The following is a 22,117-nucleotide window of genomic DNA, read 5'->3' on the forward strand; positions in this document are numbered from 1 at the left end:
AGTCTCTCCCTCTGCATCAGATTCATTTCTTCACAAGTGGGCTTAGGCCTGGAATCTTGCAAGACCCTCTTCTGCACTAAAATGCTATTATTCTGCCAGGTCTACTTAAAAAAAAATGAACAAAGAACATAAGATTAATTGGTGATAGTATTTAGATGATAGCTGCTGAATCCCGGTTGAGTATTTCAAAAATATTTGCGGAACATTATTTGAACTCATCTAGAAAGGGGAGATTAAAAAAAAAAAAACATTTTTGACAACTCATGTCTTTTATTTTATTTTATTTACATTTCTTCCTCTTCATTATGTAGTGGCGTGTATGCAGCACAAAAGGAACCAGAGAGTTTGTCTTAATCTGTGTCCTTTTTTAAATTGGCCACATGGGGGAATAGACCCGCCAAAGTTGCACAGAGACGAAAAAAACATTAAATATAGTTATAATTTACATATGCATGTTTGTAGAATTATTTCCAAATAATCATAATTCATGAGAAAATTAACTTCAGAGCTGTAACTCAAATGGTAATTGTTATCATCAGTTGTTACACAAAGAATAACATGAAATACGCGGTAGAGGCTATCCTTTGATATCAAGGTGAAAAATCTAAAATTCTCTGGAAGTGTTAAAACAGAATGCAGCCCAGGGCTCACCTGTTTCGCACACAGAGTAAAACTGAAATGGTAAGGAGAAATGAGTGACCCCTTCTACAAGTAAGAGTGCAAGCCTTTGCCTCTTTGCTGTGATCTGGTTTGCAGGAAAATCCACTCAGACAGACAAGACGGACACTCAGCCACATCCACGCCTCCCTCTGGGGCACCAGCTGATCCCTCCAGGGAGGAAGCTCACTGCACCCCTCCCTGAACTGTCCCTCTGTGCCCCGTCCCTCCCTTTCCACTACTCTGTAAGTCACTTGCGCTCATCTGTTCCTTCGCTAGAGACATATGCCTTCGGGTCTGTGCTCACCCCAACTTCTTTTTCTTAATGTTATGAACTGTCTTAATATAAAGTAGGTAATACCGTGTTATTTGCCGCATTTATTTTCACCTTTCAATTGTTATAACTGATACTGGAATAGACTTTTCTTTAAAGAGTGCTCAAGGAAATATTACATCTTAAACTAAAACTCTGCACTGATGTGTAAATTTTGAAAACCCCTAGTGCACCTGGTTCACTCTGCAGAGCTCTCATAGCTGGGAACTTGCAATGTCGTCTGTCACTGTATGGAAGGCTCCGGAGAGTCTTCTGGTTCGGCAGGATTTGCTTGTGGGTGGCCCAGTCTCCCCTGTTCTGGTCCTTGTAATTCAAAGTGCGTCGGCTTAGGATCATGGAGACACCTTGAACAGAGAAACGTGTGCAAACCCTGGCAGGCGAATCCACACAAGCTTGTCAAAGAAGCGCTGGTGCTGGTGACAAAGCCATCTCCAAAAACATGCAGTGAGGTGGGCTGGCGTTACTACATCTTGATATAAAACTTCTGCATGTCTTCACTGTGTCACTCCTACTTGGGGCATAGGCACCTATTGTTATAGTTCAAATTAGAATCCTGCTGTTGTTCACTAAATTTACTCTTCTCCTGGTGTAATGCTACATGTGTGTAGTTGCACCAGCTTCAGAAGTCAATCCTGCGTCTCCGTTTCTTAAAACTGTTGGGAGAATGAAGGGGGACTGTGATGGGTTCTCTCTCTCATCTCTCACTCCCTCTCTTTAGTCCAGGTCGGCTTGGTATGTTTTTATCAGAACCATTGCATTTGCTCCGTGCAGTCTGTGTGGTTAGGTAATAAATGAGGGTGGATTTCACACAGTAGCAAAAGAATTAATCACTGATTGTACAATAGTCGAAATGCCAAGCTAGCTTCTTGATGATCCACTATTATTACCTTCCAACCAGGCATTTTGATATTCTAAAGCATAATAGTAGAGCACAGAATCTATGTGTTCACCTGCTAGGGGAGGTTTTCTTTCCATGTATTCCTCCATTGTTCTCTTTTGTGCTGGTTAGCACCCCCACCTCGCTTGCACACTCACACACATACTGATTTGAGAGAAATACATTGCCCACATTGGCCATGCACCCCATTATTAATTAAGCCACACACCTAGGAATGAGAGAACACTCACACTGAGAATAAACTTCCATCTGAGGCTTATGCCGCCTGTCATGCCAACACCCGTGGTCTCCTTCCGTCCTGTAGGAGCAGAGTCACGACAGTGAGGCTCGAAGGATGGGGCCTGGGTTTCACACTAGATAATGGTATTAACTGAACGTTCTCTACTCCCAGATTGGCTGACGGGCCGTCCAGTGCTTTGTAACAGCTCACAAAGAAAAGCAAACCCTAAAAAGAACAAATCTAACGGTATCTTCACCCACACAACATTCACCAGGGAAGTGGCCATGTGGACTCATGAATTTCATTTACAAAATAAATGCTCCTTAAAGATATTGACCGAGTCACAGTCATGCGAATGTCCTTAAACTGATAAATCTAAAGACGAGTTTTCATGACAAAGGCATCAAACTTTCAATGAACAAGAGAAAATAAGAAACTTAAAATAATTTTGAACAGCCAAAGTAGAGAACAGGGCCTGCCCAGCTAAGAAAGGGGAACGTCAAGAATCGAAGAGCCAGCAAAGGAGAAACTGCAGTTCTGTGGGGCAGGCTGCCCGCTGCCCAAGTTCATGTTCACCACATAACCAGTGTTATGCCAAAAATATGAGCATGTCACATATGCAGTAATTCCAGCAAATGTTTATTTCCAGGGTTCTAGAAAGATACAACACATAGAGTTGGGGGTACATTCTGGTCACTTTGTCTGAGTGCAGCCACACTCGTATTGTTCCAGAAATCAAAATGGAGGACTAGTGGAGAGTTTTAAAGGCAGCTGACAGTGATGTCTGTACCTCTGAGCTCTGAATTTTATTTCCTGGACTCCATCCCAATTCATACAGAGGTGAAGGGGAACTGCCCTGCTGAGTGGACACCACAGGCAAATCTAGTCCCTTCTGGAGGTTTTGCAGCGAGCACCGCTGAGCACAGCTCGGCAGCGGGAAATACACTCTGGAATTTTGAGCAAGGCATGATTCCCACGAGGGGACGGTCGTCCTTACTTTGAATAACCAAGATAGGGACAGGGTCAAAGTGACAGCCAGTGACATTAATAATGAAAGACACCATTACTGTGCATTAGGATTGTGCTGAATATTTCACCGACCTCAACCGCCTACTCTCACAAAAGTCTACAACTACGTGCACTTCTGCAGATTCTACAAAGGTCAAGGCTAAGATTCAGATGGGAAGTCACTTTGCAAGAAGTTCTTCCCTGACTTGCCACAGCATTAAATAAGTTTGGATTTGCAGCACAGATTAGATGGTGCGGTGCTTTTCCTGCCTCTGGGGCAAGGATGCACTGTGAGGAATATAATTCACATTCTGACCTATTTCTGACATGTGTATTGAGAAAATGTTTCACAAAGAACTATTTGCTTTCACCATGAATGATGTGTTTTGACAATTTTCTAGTCTACTTTTTTTTTTACTGTCCTATTTACTTATTTTTGTTTTCTTATATTATTTTCTTTATACATTGAATTTCTCTTGTGACCCCCTGTTGGATTGATCACAGATTTTGATCACTTCATTATTTGATCCATTAATTAATATTTTTCTTGGTTCCAAGTAATTTCTTTGGTTCCAAGAGCAAACTGGAATTTCCTTGAAGGTAAGTATTACCACGAAGTCTTACATTCCCTCATTGTCAGAGCTTAATATAAGTTTACAATCTAAGAAATTTGATTTTACCTCTGAAAATTCATAATCTTGGTTAAAGAGAAGAGTCCATGAAAGGATTTCCAGGAAGGGTAAAACTGAGGGACAGGAGACACAGGTCTACCGGGAACCAAAGAAAGTTGCAATTGTAGCTGTTAACACTTTATTTAGAACTATCTCAAGATAGTTTATCATCCATGAATATATTGTTGTAGTTCTTTTCCACCATAGGATTGGGTAGATGTTTAAAGCAAGAGAAATACCTAATCCTCACCCTGTTGTTTCATAAAACAAACCTCTCACCCAAAATGTGTAGTTTGAAGCAAAGCAAATCAGTGAAACAAACCACCCATGAGATTAAGAAGCACAGAATGTCTTCTATTACCATCCAACTATTTCAGAACATGTATTTCTCTAAAATTCATTCAGATTATTTTTATGTAGCAAAAAAAAAATGTACCTTAATTCATGTTTTCTTCTTGGAAAATGATACCCATGCAAACGTTATTTTTCCTTATGCTTCTGTTGGCTTTAAATACGAAATCATTTGTGTCTAAAATTTTAGATAAAATGTTTTTCTTTTATTGCTTGAAGGCACTCGTATCCTATGTACAACCTCTAGATTAATCTTTCTGAACTCTTGGGATTACTTACAAATCACAAACCTCCAAAGAAAATATAACATCAGGTGGAAAAATATATATTGAAAATATTCCTTGTGGGTATCAGGAGAACCGGAGGGAGATAAATACTTGCTTTCAAAACCCTCAGTAGAGTGAAATCCTCGAAACCTACCATACGTTGCTTCAAATGAGACTCGGCCTTGGACAGCGGTCCCCTCAGACCTGTGATACTAACAGCAAAAAGACTACATCATCACTTAAACTTAGGGCCATATTTTGCCACTGATTTTTGTTCAAAGCTCCCACGTGTCAGTGGACAATCCAGGCAGGGAAAGATGGCAGAATCTGTACCCTAGTTTTATTTATTTCATATGTTTACAGCAGTATAAAATAATATATTACATTTACACTCATTGTACTCATGTATTATTATAGCATTCACAGTAACAAACACTAGAGTTAAGACTGAAACTCATCTTTTGTTATAATACCCTGTTTTCGCTCACACAACTGTCTTGAGAATGTGTTCTGAGCTGAAATTCCCTGCTCACTTTCAGCTCGAGGATGTATGGATGTACTGGAAGTTGGAGTTCCATCATTTAGACATTTTTGAGTCTCGTGAAAATTTAGAACTTTTTTGCATCGTGAGTGCAGTGTTTTCACGCAACTCAAAAACACTCAGAGCGTAACACCTCAAACTAAGCATGTGACAAGTTTTCAAGAAATAAAAGCCATTTTTTTTCTAATTTTACAAATACTTCAAAAAATAACAGTGGTTAGAAATACATGCATGCACACTAAAGGTATTAGAATCGTAGTCATATTATTGCCTGCAATACTCTGACGGCGCTCGACTATTTGCATTCCCGAGAATGCTGGAATCTAAAACCTATGTCAAGTTCTCGAAGAAAAAAAAAATACTTGATGGAGCAACAGTTTCACAAATTACTGTATAAGGATTTAGTTTGACATAGCAGAGCGATTTCCTTGAAGTGCTAACAATATATAAAATAATTTGACTACTCCATAGCAGAAAAATATGGAATTTTGTCATCTTCTGTTTTTCCTTGTTAAAAAGGAACACAAAAAGGATGTTAAGTGCAAAGCCTTTACCACTACAAGATCGGAGCTGAAAAAGAGAAAGAACCCAAGAAGTTACAATATGAAAAAATATAAGATTTTCAGAAAAATTACCAAGTATACCAATGCTTTCGGTATTTTTGAGTTCCTTGGGGTGTAAGGGCACACGTACAAATAAGAGGAGAGTGAACTCAAAGGTGATGACCAGGTTATCAGCCAGGAACAAGAAAACCTGCTTGCCCAGCTTCACATTGGCACCCTTCTGACGGAGTCACTCGTGGAGAGATTAACTGCAGTCAGTAACTTGCGGAAGGTAAAATGTTAGAATTCATGTGTGATAGTGTTTATGTTGAAAATGGTGAGAGGTTTTTTTCTCCTTCTATTGGAAAATCAGGAGGATTTCTACATTACAGAGGATCTGACAGCCAATTGGAACACCGTTAAAAAGTGAAATAGGTGAATTAGGAGTTAAAATAGTAAATTTTCTACTACTGTACTTAGTTTGCAATGTTTGATAAAGGCATTGCATTTAATATCTTCATAAAATAAAATATACATATTTCCTTACTATTGCCCAACGGAGATGATTTATTTATTATGATACAGACATCATTATATCTGTAAAGTAATTCAGATGTGGTATTTAAATATTTGATGGAAAACGATTTCACAAAGTTATGCTCACAAGTTAAAAATTAAAATTTTACATGTGGATGAATTATTTTTTAAATTGTCATTTGACATACTTTTGAAACATTTAGACACTGTTTCCACAGGAAAATATTTTGAGTTTTGACTACACTAAAACTAACCATGTTAACAAGGAATGATGTCATGATTGTTCTTTCTGAAGTAGTTTATTGATGAAATATTGTCTAATAATTTGAAGATTATTTTATCAGACACATACAAACTATGGGCGTTGGATATTAGGATGACTAGCTTAAATAGAAAACCTATTCTACAATCTCTGCATACCAATCTAACAAATGATTATCTGGAAACCTTCATGATCGGTTGGTTGCTTTTTCCCATTTTCCGCCCCCTTCCTTGGCGGATAACGTTTCAGACAAATCACTGAAATCATATCTTTATTCTGGTGTAACTTCTGATTTATTCTGGATGCAAATAGTTGAATGAATAACCTCCTCATTAGGATTTTATATTTAAGTAATTCTATTTATCCCACTAAGTTGGGTCACGGTTTTGCTGTTTTTTTATTCTTGTAGATTGATGATATAACCTAAGAACTAAGATACAAACTATTAAAACTGGTTACCACAATATATTGAAAAAAACTAACACGCAAACACTTAGCATAAGAAGTTGGCTCCAGGGAGATTCTATGCAATGATATTAAAGGCTAAATAATGGAAGGTAAGGACATTTTCTTTAAGTCGAGTGAATTGGTATCGCTACTGTTGGTGAGGGGGCTATAACTTTCTTTCCAATGCGTGTAATAAGATGGAGGCATTTCCCTCCATGAAGGTAACATGAGGATGGAAAGGTTTTCACTGAAGCAGGGTGATTCAACAAGAAAATTATTTTCTTGTTTAATTAAAAAGAAGTTACAGTAAACAGACTTTTCCCCCCAGTTAAATTATGTGGAGACATATTTCTTTGCTAAAATAACCTGTGGAAATAGGTATGTAGGATGGGTGTCTTTCTGTGTCCCGGAGGATGGATTAGCTTCAGAGATATGGTCAGGGTCTCCGGAAGCCTGACCCTTGGGACACATATATTGATTGGGATTATGGCATTTTAATAACAAATGTGGTAACAGTCAAGTGAGAGGCACCAAGATATCACTCGTATATACATATCAAGGGCTCCATAGATACATATGCATTTTAATGTTCAGTCTAGGGGCCAGGAGTCCCATTCGGATGAGATAAAATTAGATGGAAACATTCGTTATATGTTAAGTTTCAGTCTGTTCTTTGATAAGAACACAGTTCAAACTAAGTGTGCATATGAGATCAGCCAAAGATTAAGAAAGATGTTTCCAAATAGGTCTGTAATTCTGTTTGGTAAACATTTAGATGTAACGTGGAGGGATTTTTTTAGAGGGCAGTTGTGACAATTCTCTCTCTATATTTTTTTGCATAAAAGATTGTCTCACCTTGTCTAAGTTTTCTTCTCTTCATTGTGTTTCAACAAGCAATAAACAACAGTAGGAAAAAAGAAAAATATGTAAAAGAAAGGAGAATGCATCTTTCTGAATTTAATAATTGACCATGTTGACATAGAAGGAAATGGCAAACTTCACTTTTCAAGGTTGATTCATGAAGAATTTTCTCCTTCATAAAACACTGACTACATTTCTGCTATCAAATTGTCACAAACAAGATAATATTAAAACAATTATGCACCATGTGTCTACTTCCAAGTTAATCTGCTTCAAATTTAGAGATGCTTTCTATCTTATAGTTATTCTTTACCAGTTCAGATATTTATCTGTCTCTATATCTTCATAGAGAGTTATAAATAGATTTTATATCCATGTGTTAAGAGTCACAAAACTATGTAAAACTATGTAAAATAAAATTCTGTGTGAGTTCTATGATTGAGGACTTCTCAAAATAGTAATCTTCAATTACATATTTTACACCACAAAATGTACAGACACCCAGTGTTTTTTCTAACAACAAATACAGGTGAATTTATAGATTCTTTATAAAAGCTTGAAATGAGTCTAAATTCAAAGCCATAGAAATAGAATCGAAATAACGTTGCTCGTTAGATATTTTGACAGTGCCCTTCCGTGCTCCTCACACATCGACAGCTATATCTTTGGCATTGAAAATTCAGCTTGAGTTCTCGACAAAATTTTGTAGCTTAGAGCTTCTCTTTCTTTTAAACAAGGAAAAACAGGGTTGAATACACTATGAAAACTGGGAGGAAACTACCAATGGTGATTTTTTTTTCCTAAGTAACTTTATCTTTGGGACCCTGAATTACCTTTTAATTTATAGTATGATGTGGACTGCATGAGTCCAGTCAAAAACCAACTGAGTTGTACCACATTTTAGGAAATTTATATAATATAATATATATATTTTATATTTATTTAGAAGCTTTGAAATAGTACAGTAAACACTTTGCCACACGGTGTATAAACTACAGAATGTCTTTGATATTTTGTGGGTCGTCAGAATACAACATTTTTTATAACCCACAGGTGAAAACAACAGAATCACAATCTCTCTTGTAAAGTTGGAATAGTTTGGGGGACACTTGATCACACAAAAATAATATAAAACAGTCAAGTTTAAAACAGTGGTATTGCATTTAGAATGCAAAAATTTCCTTTTTCATTATGACTGGCTTCTCGTGGTGGATAGAAACATCTAGAGGGCTCAGTGACATTTGGAGAGAGAAAGATAGAGTGCTGTAAACAGGCACACACTGATCGCAGAGGCAGAAGCAGCTGCCTCAAAAGTTTCTACAGTTCTGCACACTTCAACTCATTTCTCAGGCCTGCTGAGAGCAATTAGGTCCTAGAGCGGCCACGATGATCCCGCCGGCATCTAACACTCAGTTACACGCAACTAACTGATGGCCAAGATAATGAAGTTGAAAAGTTGATGCTTTTGTTGGTCGACTTTGTGCAAATCATGCTGCTTCAGGTAAGTCCTGTAGAATTGACTAGCATATCCTTTTCCGTGCTGTGAAAAAGAAAGAAAAAGACTCTAAGAAAAAGAGCCTGCGGTTGGGAGTTCAGAACTGCAGTTATGGCCATCAAGGCCAACGCCGGGGTCATGTCCTACCCCAGACCAGACCCCTCCTGTCCGAGCCGGGCAGTGTCACCTTGGCTTCAAACACACACAGTCATTAGGGGGCTGGGCTTCCTGAAAATGACAATTTTGATGTTTTTTACAAGTCAGTTTTGCGGGGGGGTATGAATAGATTATATCCCGACACCAGTGATGTGGCCATAACTTCCGAGTTACCCTAGAACCATCCCCACTTTACTCTCTGTGCCAGATCAGAGGGCACACGGGCGGTCCTTAGATTTCTAGAACAAGTCTTCAGATTATCCGTGAATAATTTGTTATCTATTTAATTTCATAAACTCTCAATTATAGATATACCTATCAATATATAAAATCATATCTAATAGAGAACATTGAACCAGGGAGTGCTTTAAAAATTAAAGGACGATTCACATTTTCTAAGGTTTATTTTACCTCATTTTTAAATTTTTGTCTAAAAACTAAATATTTCTATGACCTATGAAAATCTTAAATGTAAATTCATTCCCTCAAAGAAATCAGGTTTCATAGAAAGAGAGCAAAGGAAAGGTGAGAAAAAAGATTTTTTCCAATTAAAAAAATGGTCCAATTAAAAAAAAAAATGTATTGAACCATGACAGAGCATGTTTAGATTCCATCACTTGGATAGTATACGTATTTTATTTATTTAGCGTTATAAAGGATATACCTTCCCATCACATATGGTCTTTATGATATTTTATCATAAACATAATGAGAGCAAATGTAAGATACAAATATGCTATCAAGAAAACACACTGGCACATATATACATGGATATGTGCACGTTAAAATTTGAGAATGACACTAAATAGCGTAACTGAATTGTTTCCACCTGGGGACTGGATGCTTTTTTTGAAAAAATAAATATCAGAGCCTGTTGGCCAGTTCAGTTCCTCTCCTGTAGTCCCCAGTCATGCTCAGTACATGATCTAATTACATATTTCCTACCTTATTTTCCCTGATTCCATCATTTCTTTTCTCACAGATCAGTTTTAAGCAGACCATCAAACATTTCTTCACTAATTTACTTTTCAGCAGACCTGTATCCATTACAATTGTAAAAGGAATCCTCACTGACAAGAATTAAAGTGAAAATGGATTGTATAATAACTGGTGTTGAAAATAAACACTCTGTTTGGCAATATCACAAAAAATAACACGAGTTAGCTACGAAGAAGGCCAACGCTGTTATGACTTACCTGGTTATAAAGCTACACAGTGAATTGTAGAAACAAGTAGGAACTTTGATCTTTTAAAAATATCAAATCCTATTTTCCTACACTCTGGAATTCAAATTTCCCATTCCATAATAAGTTGAGTATAGTGATTCAGATGTCTTTTGTATGTACTAATCGGATTTTAAAATTCTTCAGTAAATTCAAATAGTATGCTACACAGAAATTCAAGACTATGAAATGAATTGGAACAAATAATTACAGTGATCAAATAACTTCGTGTCCAAATGGAACAATCGTGTGAGTGAAAGGGAGCATTATTAATAATTACACAAGACATAGTCCTGTGCTTTCCTAGACCACAAAAGAAACAGTCACCCTATAAATAGTATTAATTTACAAAACCAACAGAAATATTACTTATAGGTTGAAGCTTTCTCTTTTAAAATTATAAATCAGAAAATACTCATTTATAGAAAAATCTCATTCTAGAAGTTCGAGGATAAAAGGAACTCTACGCTTACTCAACCTATAACGATTATGTGAAAAAAAAAAAATGACTATACTGGAAAACGCCATATTAGTATAAATGCAGAAATTAGTCACCCTAGCACATGTTTAAACTTAGAGGATTTCTAATTAGGTTAAATGATTCCTTATGGGGAAAGTGTGAGCACAGATATATGTTCATTTGATTTAGTCAGAACACAAAAATAAATTGCTTTATTAAAAAGGATCTCAGTCAAAAGAACACAGACGTTTCGGGCACATTATACAAAGTATATTAAACATAAACATGAGCTTAAATGGCATATTTTAGTTGCAGTGTAGGATTACATGTGTGCCGACTTTATTGAAAGGGCACCTATTCCAATAGTTGCCTGAATAATGTAATTAATTGCCTTTTATTAAATCTAACAGTGCAAGGACTAAGGCCGGGTCAGGACAAATGATCCTGGGGAGGGAAGATCTTTTGTCCCTTTGGGAAGCTAATTTCCCAAGTGTGATGGGCCGCCAGAAAAACTACACAAAAATGAAATAGTGTATTGTTTCTAGAGATAAAACTAGCGTGCAGTTTTCCTTCACGGCTTTGAAAAGGTGAGTTTGAACAGTGAGTGACTATTCTTGGGCGCTATTTGGGTTAATGATAGAAAAGTAACTCCCAAAGACTGTTTTTCAAAATCAGTGCTATTATATTTTAGAGTCAGCCCCAAGGACAGTCATTCTACAGTATCAGCTGGCATAGTTGTATGTTTGTTGCAGCGTTTCAAGTGAGGCAGGGCTCAAACCGTGGAATCTCTGCATTTTCTGATGTGGTCAATGTATGTTTTGGAATTTTCATGATACTTGAAGAATTTCTGCTTTTCTTTTCATTTCACAAATCATGTTCCCCTAGCTGTTCATCAGCACAGCAGGGAACTGGTCTCTTGATATGGATGAAAGATTTCCTTTTCAATCATTTAAAAATAGGAGAGAGACTGTCAATTTTCTCTTTTACCTCTGAATTTATCATTTACTACGTGTGTCCTTCATAGCGAGTCACAGAAAAGGCACATTTATCTTAATATTTGAACTAGAGAAGAAAAATTACTCTTAATGGAAGATGCCCAAGCATACAGCTTCCTAAAATTTGGCATATCTATGTTTGTCATTAGCCCTTATACATATGTATACATTTGGAATATATATATAAATTTAATGAAAATTTCATGGTGTTTATATTTTCTTTTATTGCAAAGTCCTGTTATTGCCTCTGACAATTCATGAGGTGTAGTAAACTGTGGAGTATTTTAAAAATTCCAATTAATCATTCAAGAAGAATTACTGTAAACATGTGTATTGCAAAAATAACTGTAAAATCATCAGTACTGATCTCTTATTTATAACACCTGCAATAGTATAATCCTAGCCTGGTGAAAACTGATTTTGTATGATATATTAAAATAAAAATTTGAGGGGACTCCGAGGTGGCACAAGGGGTTAAGTGTCAGCACTATGAAGCTATCAGCAGCCACTGCAGCACGAGTTCAATCCCCAGCCAGGGAGCTATCCACAAGTCCCAGCAGACCTCTCCTGTCTCGCCCGCTGCTCCCCTCAGCAGTGTGTTTCAGGGGATCCACCTGTTCTGCTCCCCACTCTGTCTCTGGTGGGTCCTCTCACCCCCCACACCTCTGGCCTGTACCCCAGTTCTTATATGCATAAATAAATCTTTAAAAAATAAAATAAATAAAAATTGGATCAGTTGACTATTCAGATTTCTATACTTGGATTGCAGAAAGCAAAACACCCTTTATCCTTTATGATAGTGTAACACACAGAGGAAAAAGGATAAATAACACTTGTGAGAGATCTAACCCGGTATGCAAGTGGACAGATGAAAGGACACCCTGACGACTGAGCTGCTCATCCCCACAGAAACTTCCAGAGGTTGGGGTCAGCAGTCGACTGAGAGCGCGTTCCTGTGGAGGGTGCCTGTCCAGGCCTCCCTACTGTCTCTCCTTCCTCAGTTGCTTCTGAGGATTCTCTTTAAAAGTCTCTCTTAAGAAATTTCGTCTATTAAACCCTAAGGTGCAGAAGCGAGCATCTGAGTGTTGGTTATTAAAAGTGGGTCACTCTTTGCTTTGTCTTTTATCTTTGCACCCTTCTACTTGCTTTTGTTTTGAGAATCAGAGCTGTACGTCATTCAGCTTGCCAATGTTCTTCCACACACATAATTCTTAAAAATATATATAATGAAAAATTGCTTTGTGCTATGGCTTGATGTTAGTTATAAAACCCTGAAGGCCTTCTGTTATTATGATGCATTATCTTTCTCTCCAGTAATAGTAATAATTTATTTCACAATGTTTAGCCATCTCCATGCTAAATTTCCTCTTATCCTCTCATCAAACATTACGCTTCTTTATTCTAACTTGACAGAGTTAAGGAATCATAGAATATTTCTAAAAAAAAGAAAAAACAAAAAGAGTTCATTTAGAGGAGATGGTTTCCAGATGTAAACTTGGTGAGTCTTTTAGAAGAGAAACCAAATGACTCAAACAATCCCTCAGATCATTCATGTAGTAAATCTGTATAAAACCAAGTGATTATTTTTAGCTGGTCTACATGTGTATGCTATACTTAGAGTATCATTTGCAATTAATTAATATTTATTAAATGGAAAGATAAATCCATGGATACTTTAGAAGACAAAAATCAGCAAGTATGGTTTTGTGAAATGAAAGAACAGAACTGGGGCCTCCCTGGTGGTGCAAGGGGTTAAGTCTCAGCACTATCAAGCCATCACCAGCCACTGCAGCACAAGTTCAATGTGCAGCCAGGGAGATACCCACATGGCACAGCAGACCCCTCCTGACTCCCTGCTGCTCCCCTCAGCACTGGATTTCAGTAGATCCACTTCTTCTGCTCCCCACTCTGTCTCTGGTGAACCTTCTCACCACTCCCACCACACACCTCTGGCCTATACCCCAGCTCTTCTATGTATAAATAAATAAAATAAATCTTAAAAAAAAAGAAAGAAATGTGCGTTTAGTATGAGAAAAACGAGCCATTCCTGAGAGAGCAGACACGCTTGCCCATCACCGCATTCTCGTCACAGCCCTTCCAGCTCTGGCAACCCTCACTCACCAGCTCTGCTAAGAATTTGATCTTACCAGTTCTGCTGTCTTTCGGGGTGATCTAGACCATCTACCAATTTAGGGTGACGGATTAAAAGGAATCGGGCCTCATTTTCTCACTAAATGCAGCGTGTGTGAAGATATTTATTTTACAACCTGGAAGGAACCCTCAACATCCAGTAGAGTTTAAGGACCGTGGACAGTCCTGATTTTATTACCTGCAAAGTTTTCAAAATTTAACATTGCTTGATTTTTTTTTTAAATGCAAATGATTGTTTGATTGCAAGGATGGGTGAGGCCCTGAGCGAGGCTGAGGAGGGCTGCAGCACAAATGAGCACTGTTAAAGGGAGCAATGTCATTTAGCCAAGGCCACTCCTAGGTTCCGCGTGTATGTGGCATCTCGGGAAATCAAACAAGGGCTCAGACGAAGACAAACTGTAAGAGGGACCCTTGAAAGCAGGTCAGTTTTGAGACTCAGGGTGGGGGGACAGGGGCAGGGGAGAGAAGAGAATAGGGGAGAGAGTGGAATGGAGGGCTGTGCGCACCTTGGTGGTGGGAAAACTAAGGTGGCCGCACCTGAGGGGAGCATTCCTACAATCCTACATGGATTTTGAAGCCAACTTTCCTGTTAAGGTAAATGCAAATTACCCAAGTGCAGGCCCCAGAAGAGGATGTGACGTCAGCCTCACTTAGCTGTGTCGAGGGAGTGGGTCCCTGCAACATCAGGTGTCCTTCTAGACAGAGGATCTGTGGGTTCTTAAATGTCTGTATTCTGGTGTGTCTGTGTGTCTATGTGTAGCTTCAAACAACCTTCCAGTACACTGAAAACTGGCTTACCAGGACACGCAATCTGTGTTTCTACAAGTGTGTCAAGTACCACTAATATTTTTAACAGAGTAGATATAATTATAGTAACTTAATTTTGTTCTATTTAAAAATCCTTATCTCTAATTAATTATATTAAGAGTGCTTTGAACTCTATAACAAAAACCAGTGCTGGTGTATCATCCTCTTTAATTAGACAACACACTTTTAATATTATCATTATCCAAACTGATTTGAGTAAGATATCTAAAAACACAGTCATCACGTGTTCTTGTACCATCTAGAGACAAGAATTGTCAATATTCTATATATTTCTTTTTCTAGCACCAAAATCATTAAACTGTAACATTAAAATATTTGTTAAAAAACTGTGCTTGCATAAAAATTCATAAATTGGAGGGATCTGTTCCATATATATCTAGAAATGTCAAAATTAAGCCTTGGAAGCTTAACAAACTGTCTGTGAGGGGGATGATGGAAGGACTTGGGCCTGCCCAGGGCACTGTAGTCGCCGTGCCAGGCTGTCAAGTCCATTGCCTCATTGGTTTCTTAATCAAGTTTGGAGACTAAATTATTTTCTAGATGTTCTGACCTACATTAACTTATATTGGAAAAATGAAACATATATTGCTAACATACATTGGTCTCCATGCTTAAAGTATTGCACATTTTTTTAGACTATCAGAATCTACCAAAATATGGAAACTGACTTCAGAACTCTCTGAAAGTCACATCTTTCACATTGGCAGCAAAGGAGCACCCTTGAAATTTCTCTTTGAGGACAGTCCTCTCAACTGCAGCACAGCAAAGCATACTTTCGTTTATGTGAGACAAATGTTGCTACTTTGCATATCTAAAATCCTACAAGATAGTCATTTCTACTGTAAAGAATAAAAGGGTCCTCTTGTTGAGAACTATGAAGCTGATCATACTTTACTCACATCTAGAAACCTGTAGCTGAAGTAGTTTCCTTTAAAACATTGTAAAGAGATCAAATTAATTATTTCCTGTAGGGGTAAAATTAGTTACTTTTCAAAACAGAAAGCATGGAAAATGCCTGAATGGGATTGGTTATTTATTCCTATAAACCCAGGAATGTAATCTCTGCCTAGACTATTTGCAACAAACATCCTTGTTTCACAATGTAAGACCAAACTATAGAAATGCACACAGATGTGTCTTTATATGAAAACATGATAAATACATGGATCCTTCATCTTAAAAATATGGAGACCCATGTCTCGTTTCTTAACCATGAATAGCCTATTTACACCGGGTAAGATTTCAGTGCAATTTTATAACCTCAGATAAATAATTATGAAAATAAGTGAAAAAATAAGTGGTTAAAACCAAACTCTAACACAACTGGATACCAGCTTGTTTTCAAAAAAATACATACAACACACAACACAGGAAGTCTGCATGAAAAGAAGGCTATTTAATATCCTTGACGCTCTGACTTCTAATTCAGTCACTTCTATGTCAAAGCAAGCAGCCCATTAAAGACAGGAATTCAGCCTCAGAGGGGGCTGAATTGCTGACACAGTGAAAATTGAAAAGTGACAAGTGTCATTTTCTATCACAAAAACTCCTTCACTCCCAGCAGGTTGGGGACCCTGATATCTGGGGCTCCGGGAAGCCGGGGAGCAGGGTTGCCAGGTAAAATGCAGGACACTCACGTCCCTAGGACTGAGGACAGCAGTGGCATCTGTGAGGACACATGTGTCCTGTGCAGCAGGTGGGAGCTGTGGACTCTTTGTCGGGCCTGACAACCAGGCTCCCGGCCTCTGTTCCGTGGCCACAGGGGAAGCCAGTTGCCACTGCAGCTGGTTGCACTGTGTTTTCCAGAAAAATGTTGCAGGGTTTTCTAACAATTTTGCAGCCCTGCAGTTCATGTAATAAAGGTTATGCATATTTCCATCTGTCATAATGTAAAATTAAGATATCAGAATATTCAAAGGAAAAAAATATTCAAAGGGAGGTAAAGAATAAATTCAATTATCTAATATATGTCCATAGCTAGTGTCTAATTGCCTGATGAACATATGTGAGTGTGATTTAAGTTATTTCTTTGTGTTCTGAAATTTTAACCTTGGTTTTGAGCGAGATCTTGTTTTTGTGATATTCATATTAGTTAAAATAATCTCTTTCTTGCATAATAAACACCATTTAAGTATTCTAAAATCTAAGCCTAGGTATATAATTTTAGTTATCACCTAGAAACTTATTAAACCACCCCCTCTTGCCTTTTTAATCTAATCTATTTTCAAATAATTAGAGATTTGAAAACTGGTAGGCAGTGAATCCAACTCAGTTTTAGAGGAATCACAAAAGTGCTAAATTGTTGAAATAAGATGCCATGTGTTTCTTAATGGTTAAAAATCATTTTAGCTGTGTTCTAGTTAGATGATAAAACTTTGATTCTTAAATGGTTATTATTACATTCCATAATTTTAAACTTTGCATTTTCATCTTGATAACTGTGACTATTTAGTCACATAATAAATAAACTAAAAAAAAATAAAATAAGTAATAATCATGTTGTAGATCTACTGGCTATGAAAATTATCCCAAAAGATAGAGGGAAAAGTTTAAATTTTAAATCACTAGTCTCTGTTGAGGCTGGTGAGAGATCCTGGCTAAACAGTATTGTATTTCTACATGAAATACCTGCATCACTCTAAAAATATGAGAAAAATAAAAATCTATCAATCTCAGTAAATTTCTTGCCAAAGAAATCAAAATTTTGTATCATTATTTTTTTTAAAGGCATCTGCAATTCTCATTAGTTGTCAAGCTACCATTATTGAAATACTATGAAACATCAAGAGAAATCCAGAAGTAACTTATGCGACACGGATCCTGAAGACACCAGACTCGCAGCTGTCACCTGCAAACCCTGAAGCCTAAAGTCAGGTAAGTGGCCTCTAGCCTCGCTTCTCTGCCATCACCCACACCTGCGGCCCCTCCTACCCCACGGATGCCCCATGTGTTCCTCTCAGAGACCACCTCACATTGACTTCAGTGTGTGTGTGTTTGTAGATTGTGCATCGCAGATGATTAACAAGGGGAATCAGTGAAAGGAGCAGCTAGTGGTGGGGAAACAGGAAGATGAAGCACTTGTCAAAAGGAAAGAGATGGATCAGAGAAAATACAGACAAAAACTCGAATAGTTAAGTCCAGAAAAAAAAAGAACATGGAAACCAGGGAGGCTTGGAAGTGATGCATCCCAGGGACAGCAGGTGCGGAGCGGACGTGGTGAGGTGTTGAGGGGGCCTGTCTTGGCATCAGAGACGCGATCGCATGAACGCACGTAAGTCAGGGCAGCTGCCTGGGTAACCATCGGGGAGAGCAGGCATTTGCTTCTTGGTTTCAGGATATTTGGCTCATAGATTCTCAGACATGTTCTATTAGGCATGTACGGGCAGCACCTAGTGTCTGGGACACAGACTCTAGAATAACTACACATGGGTTCTGCTCTGAAAGGCTGATTAGCCTGATGGGCAGGCAAAGCAAAGCTTTACACAATATTTTAAAAGCAGCAATCCTGGCTAAGGGTCTAGAAGGCCCCAGAAGGGCGAATCTTTGTCTGAGGCAACTGTGACTGGGGGAAAATGAGTTGACTGTGACTGACTCAGGGCGATGGCCGATCAGAGGTGTGAGGGGTGGTTGCTAGCACCAACCTGGGGCCATGAGTGACTCAAGACATGCCACTGAATGGAATGACGCCAGGTGAGTAGGTCGGGGGGAACATAAAACAAGCTTCAAGCCACTGAAACTGTACACGGTGTCCCAGCACAACAGAGAGCCTCTGAAATTATTTTTTGAAGAGGAGAATATTGCAGTGAAATGTCTCTGGGAAATACCCTCACTATTTAACAGCAGGAGGCAGATGGAGAAGCAGAGGGCAATCTTGGTCAGTCAGGCAGGAAGGATGGGGCTTGGGGAAGCCAGAGACAGACACGGGGTCTCCTGGGGTCTCCTCGCAGAGGCCAGGAGAAACGCTGGGGTTGACCCTTTGCTGATCTGGTGAAGGTTTGCAGCCCAAAACCCTAAATCTTCCAAATACTAAAACGTTTTATAATCAAAAAGTCTCTCTGGGTGTTTTGTGGCCGATAACTCACTTTTAAGGGTGGTTGTGACAAGGAAAGCGGAGGGGGAATAAGCCCCCGGAGACAAGAGTCTGCCTAGGACTGCAAGCCTGGGGTCACAGCAGCAATAAGAGCCAGGGATCCAAAAACATGCACTGGCCAGCGCCCCAACATTTAAGGACGAAAGGATAAGGCGAGTAATAATCACAGCCTAATATTTCATTCACTTTACAACCGCGAGACGGGTGCTCTCCAGAAGACATCGTCATTGCATTTATTCTTTCAGAGAGAAACACATCGCACGTCTGTCATGCCCGGTGTGTTTGGCCTGCAGCTTCCAGAAACAGCGAAGGCACAAAACCAGTGCGATGTGTGGTATTTAAAGTAATAGATTTTAAATGATATCGGTCTCTTACATTTGATCAGATTTTTCCCTCTCCAAAAATAACCCCTGCTAAATGTGAATCTTCTAGTATTTTTAGTCACTGTCTTTCCTCGTGTCTACTTTTCACTTCCAAAAATCTTGAGTTCCGAAAGAACACACACTTGTTCGTACATGGCCTCACTTTATACAGTAAGTCCTCACTTAACATCTCGAGAGGTTCTTGGAAACTCTGACTCCCAGCAAAACCACTCACAAGGAGACCACGTCCTCTGTGCTGCTATGTGCAAATCATGAGGGATGGGTTTGTTCTCATCAGCGTGACAAGAAAACAATAATGAACAAAGCCAGCTCTGTGTGTGTATGTATGTATGTGTGTGTGTGTGTGTGTGATTTTTCATTTTACCTTTTCCATTCTACTAAAATCATTCACAAGAGCGATCCTAATAGGCTTCGGTTTCCAGTCCACAGTCCACAAGGACTCTTTCCCAACGAGAATTCAGGAGGGAGAAGCCGCTGCCAGGGGGGCAGCCATGAGCTGAGTCTTCCTCTATCTCCAGCCTCAAGACGGAGGCCCGTCTGTGGTAATGTCTCTCCCTCCCGGTGCCGCATTAGGAAACTAACCCTGCCATTTTGTCCCAAGCTTTCCCTACTGGCCATCTCTTCACTTTCATTCTCCACCAGGCCTTCATTGCCACAAAGCTTGACCACTGCAGAGCATTCTGCCAGTAAAACAAAACCAAAAATACAACCCCATACAACAGATCCGTGCTGACTCCTTCCAAATGCTGTCCTGTTTCCTAAGCCTGGGGTTCAAGGAGTGAGGTGGTTGCACATGCTCACCCCAAACCCTAATGGGCTCAAACACAAGTCTGGTGCCCCCCCTTCCCCCCAGCCAGGAGACCAAGGACAGGAGATCCCATGGCTCCTCCGAATTGACTATCTATCAAATGGCAGGAGAACACCTACTCTGCTCGGCCAGTGGCCTTCACAGAGGATCCACATCTTAGAAGAGTACAGATCATATAGATTCTCGGCAATTGTTAGCAACTGTTACTGGTGGGATTGTTATTTGAAACATCTTAACCTACCCTAAAATACAACTTTCAAACTCTAACTTCCATTATCTCTCTTAGATTCATCTTATAAATTTGGCAACGTAAGAAATTCGCATACCATACTAATTTTGCGCTATTGTTCACACATCCATAGTCCTGGAATGTCCTTTATCTCTATCAGTGGAGCTCAAGCAGAGAATGCTCCTTGAGCCCAGAAGTCCAGTTCTGTAAACACTTTCTTGATTATTCTCTAAGGGATTTTTCCCCACCAACATTTTATTCTACTAAAGTAACTGTCTTGTTCATCTATTAATGGGATGAGAAACTCACAACAACATGGAGTCGTGGGAAACAGTGCATTTCAGTAGCAAGAAAGTGTTTGCTTGACACTGCGATGTCACTTACAACGAAATGATAGTGAAGTTTGTTTCAAAATTTCCTTCCTCCCATGGTTGGGAAACAGCTATTAAACCCTGTGTTTTCGAAAATGAGAAGAGTTTGTCCTCACATGAGACACGGAATAAGAATATGAGTCTGAGGTGCAGTTGGGCACCAGAACCTAGTTATTTTGCCTCTTGTTGCTCAGGCATAGAGGGATATTTATGCAGAGCTTATGGAGACAGAAGACAGACAGCACCCAGAATCATAAACCATGAGCGTGACACAGGAGCCCGATGAATAAGTCATAAAAAGAAAGGAAAGTTTGGGCATTTTGGCCGTCTCTCCAGTGGGCTGGTGACATCACTTGCTAGTTCTGTCTGGCTTTGAAAGACAAAAGATACAAAAATATAAAAACAAGCCTGACAGAGAATCAAATCAATCAGATAATAGGATTTTAGTGGAGAAGGGAGACTAAATCATCTTTGAAATTCTGATTTGAATGCCCCCAGAGGGTGGACGTAGATGTCTTTGTAGAGCTTATAGGAAGAGGTGAATTTCCCCACTAACCAATGGCTTTCCTTGACTATGTGTGATGATTCTAGGGCAACTGTGTCTGTCTCAGATGTTATTATCCAAAGGCAGAATTGACACGATGGGGGATACCACTGTCAAATACAGAGTCTGCCTCTTTGGACATGGACATCGGGTTCAACACTTTAAAAATGTTGCCTTGAAGAAACAAAATTTTAATTATCCTACAATCATTAAAAAAAATATGCTAGTGTCTATGCTGAAAAAAAGCCTGTTGTTTCACAGACGAGAGCTCCTGATCAGGCTGCCAGCACTGCTCATGCTAACTAGTCAAGTATTGTCAATGTGCAAGTTAAGTAAAATAATCAGAAGATGGGCTTTTAAAAGTTAGAACCAAGCTTTGTGACCAACATTGTCATAAATTAAAACAACGTTCTCTTTGTTGAGCAATTTACCTTTGGTCCTATTCGATCCATTTCATTGGTTTTATAGACGACAACAACAGCCATATTGCCACTTTAAAATGTATATATTGTGTTAAAGAATTTCTGCTATGGATATAAAATACTGATTCATGGTGAAAAGAACATTTGTTGGAGTCTGATTTCCTCTCTGGGCGTAAAAGAGCATAATTAGTTCTATTTGAGCCCAGAATTTTAATTTACACCACACTCAGGCTGATGTCATTGTCCAATTTGAATGGAATATGGGGTTGTCTTGAACCCTTAATGAGTGCTTCCTTTGGGCCGGACACTCACTGATTTAAAGATGTTAAATAATTTAATCTCCGCAATGAGCTTTGGAGGATCTATG

General features: G+C 38.8%; 1 protein-coding gene across 1 annotated transcript in view; it reads right to left on the reverse strand.

Annotated features, from left to right (window-relative positions):
• Window positions 1-7,676: 7,676 nt before the first annotated feature.
• Window positions 7,677-22,117, reverse strand: part of PCDH10 (protocadherin 10) — a 39,188-nt gene continuing 24,747 nt past the window's right edge. The window contains 1 exon segment of the mRNA XM_037495830.1: window positions 7,677-9,135. Within this exon segment, the coding sequence (XP_037351727.1) occupies window positions 9,116-9,135 (20 nt within the window). The 3' untranslated portion in view covers window positions 7,677-9,115.

The sequence above is a fragment of the Talpa occidentalis genome, unplaced genomic scaffold, assembly GCF_014898055.3.
Source record: "Talpa occidentalis isolate TD23 unplaced genomic scaffold, MPIMG_talOcc4v2.1 talOcc4.8, whole genome shotgun sequence".
NCBI classification, from domain to species: domain Eukaryota; kingdom Metazoa; phylum Chordata; class Mammalia; order Eulipotyphla; family Talpidae; genus Talpa; species Talpa occidentalis.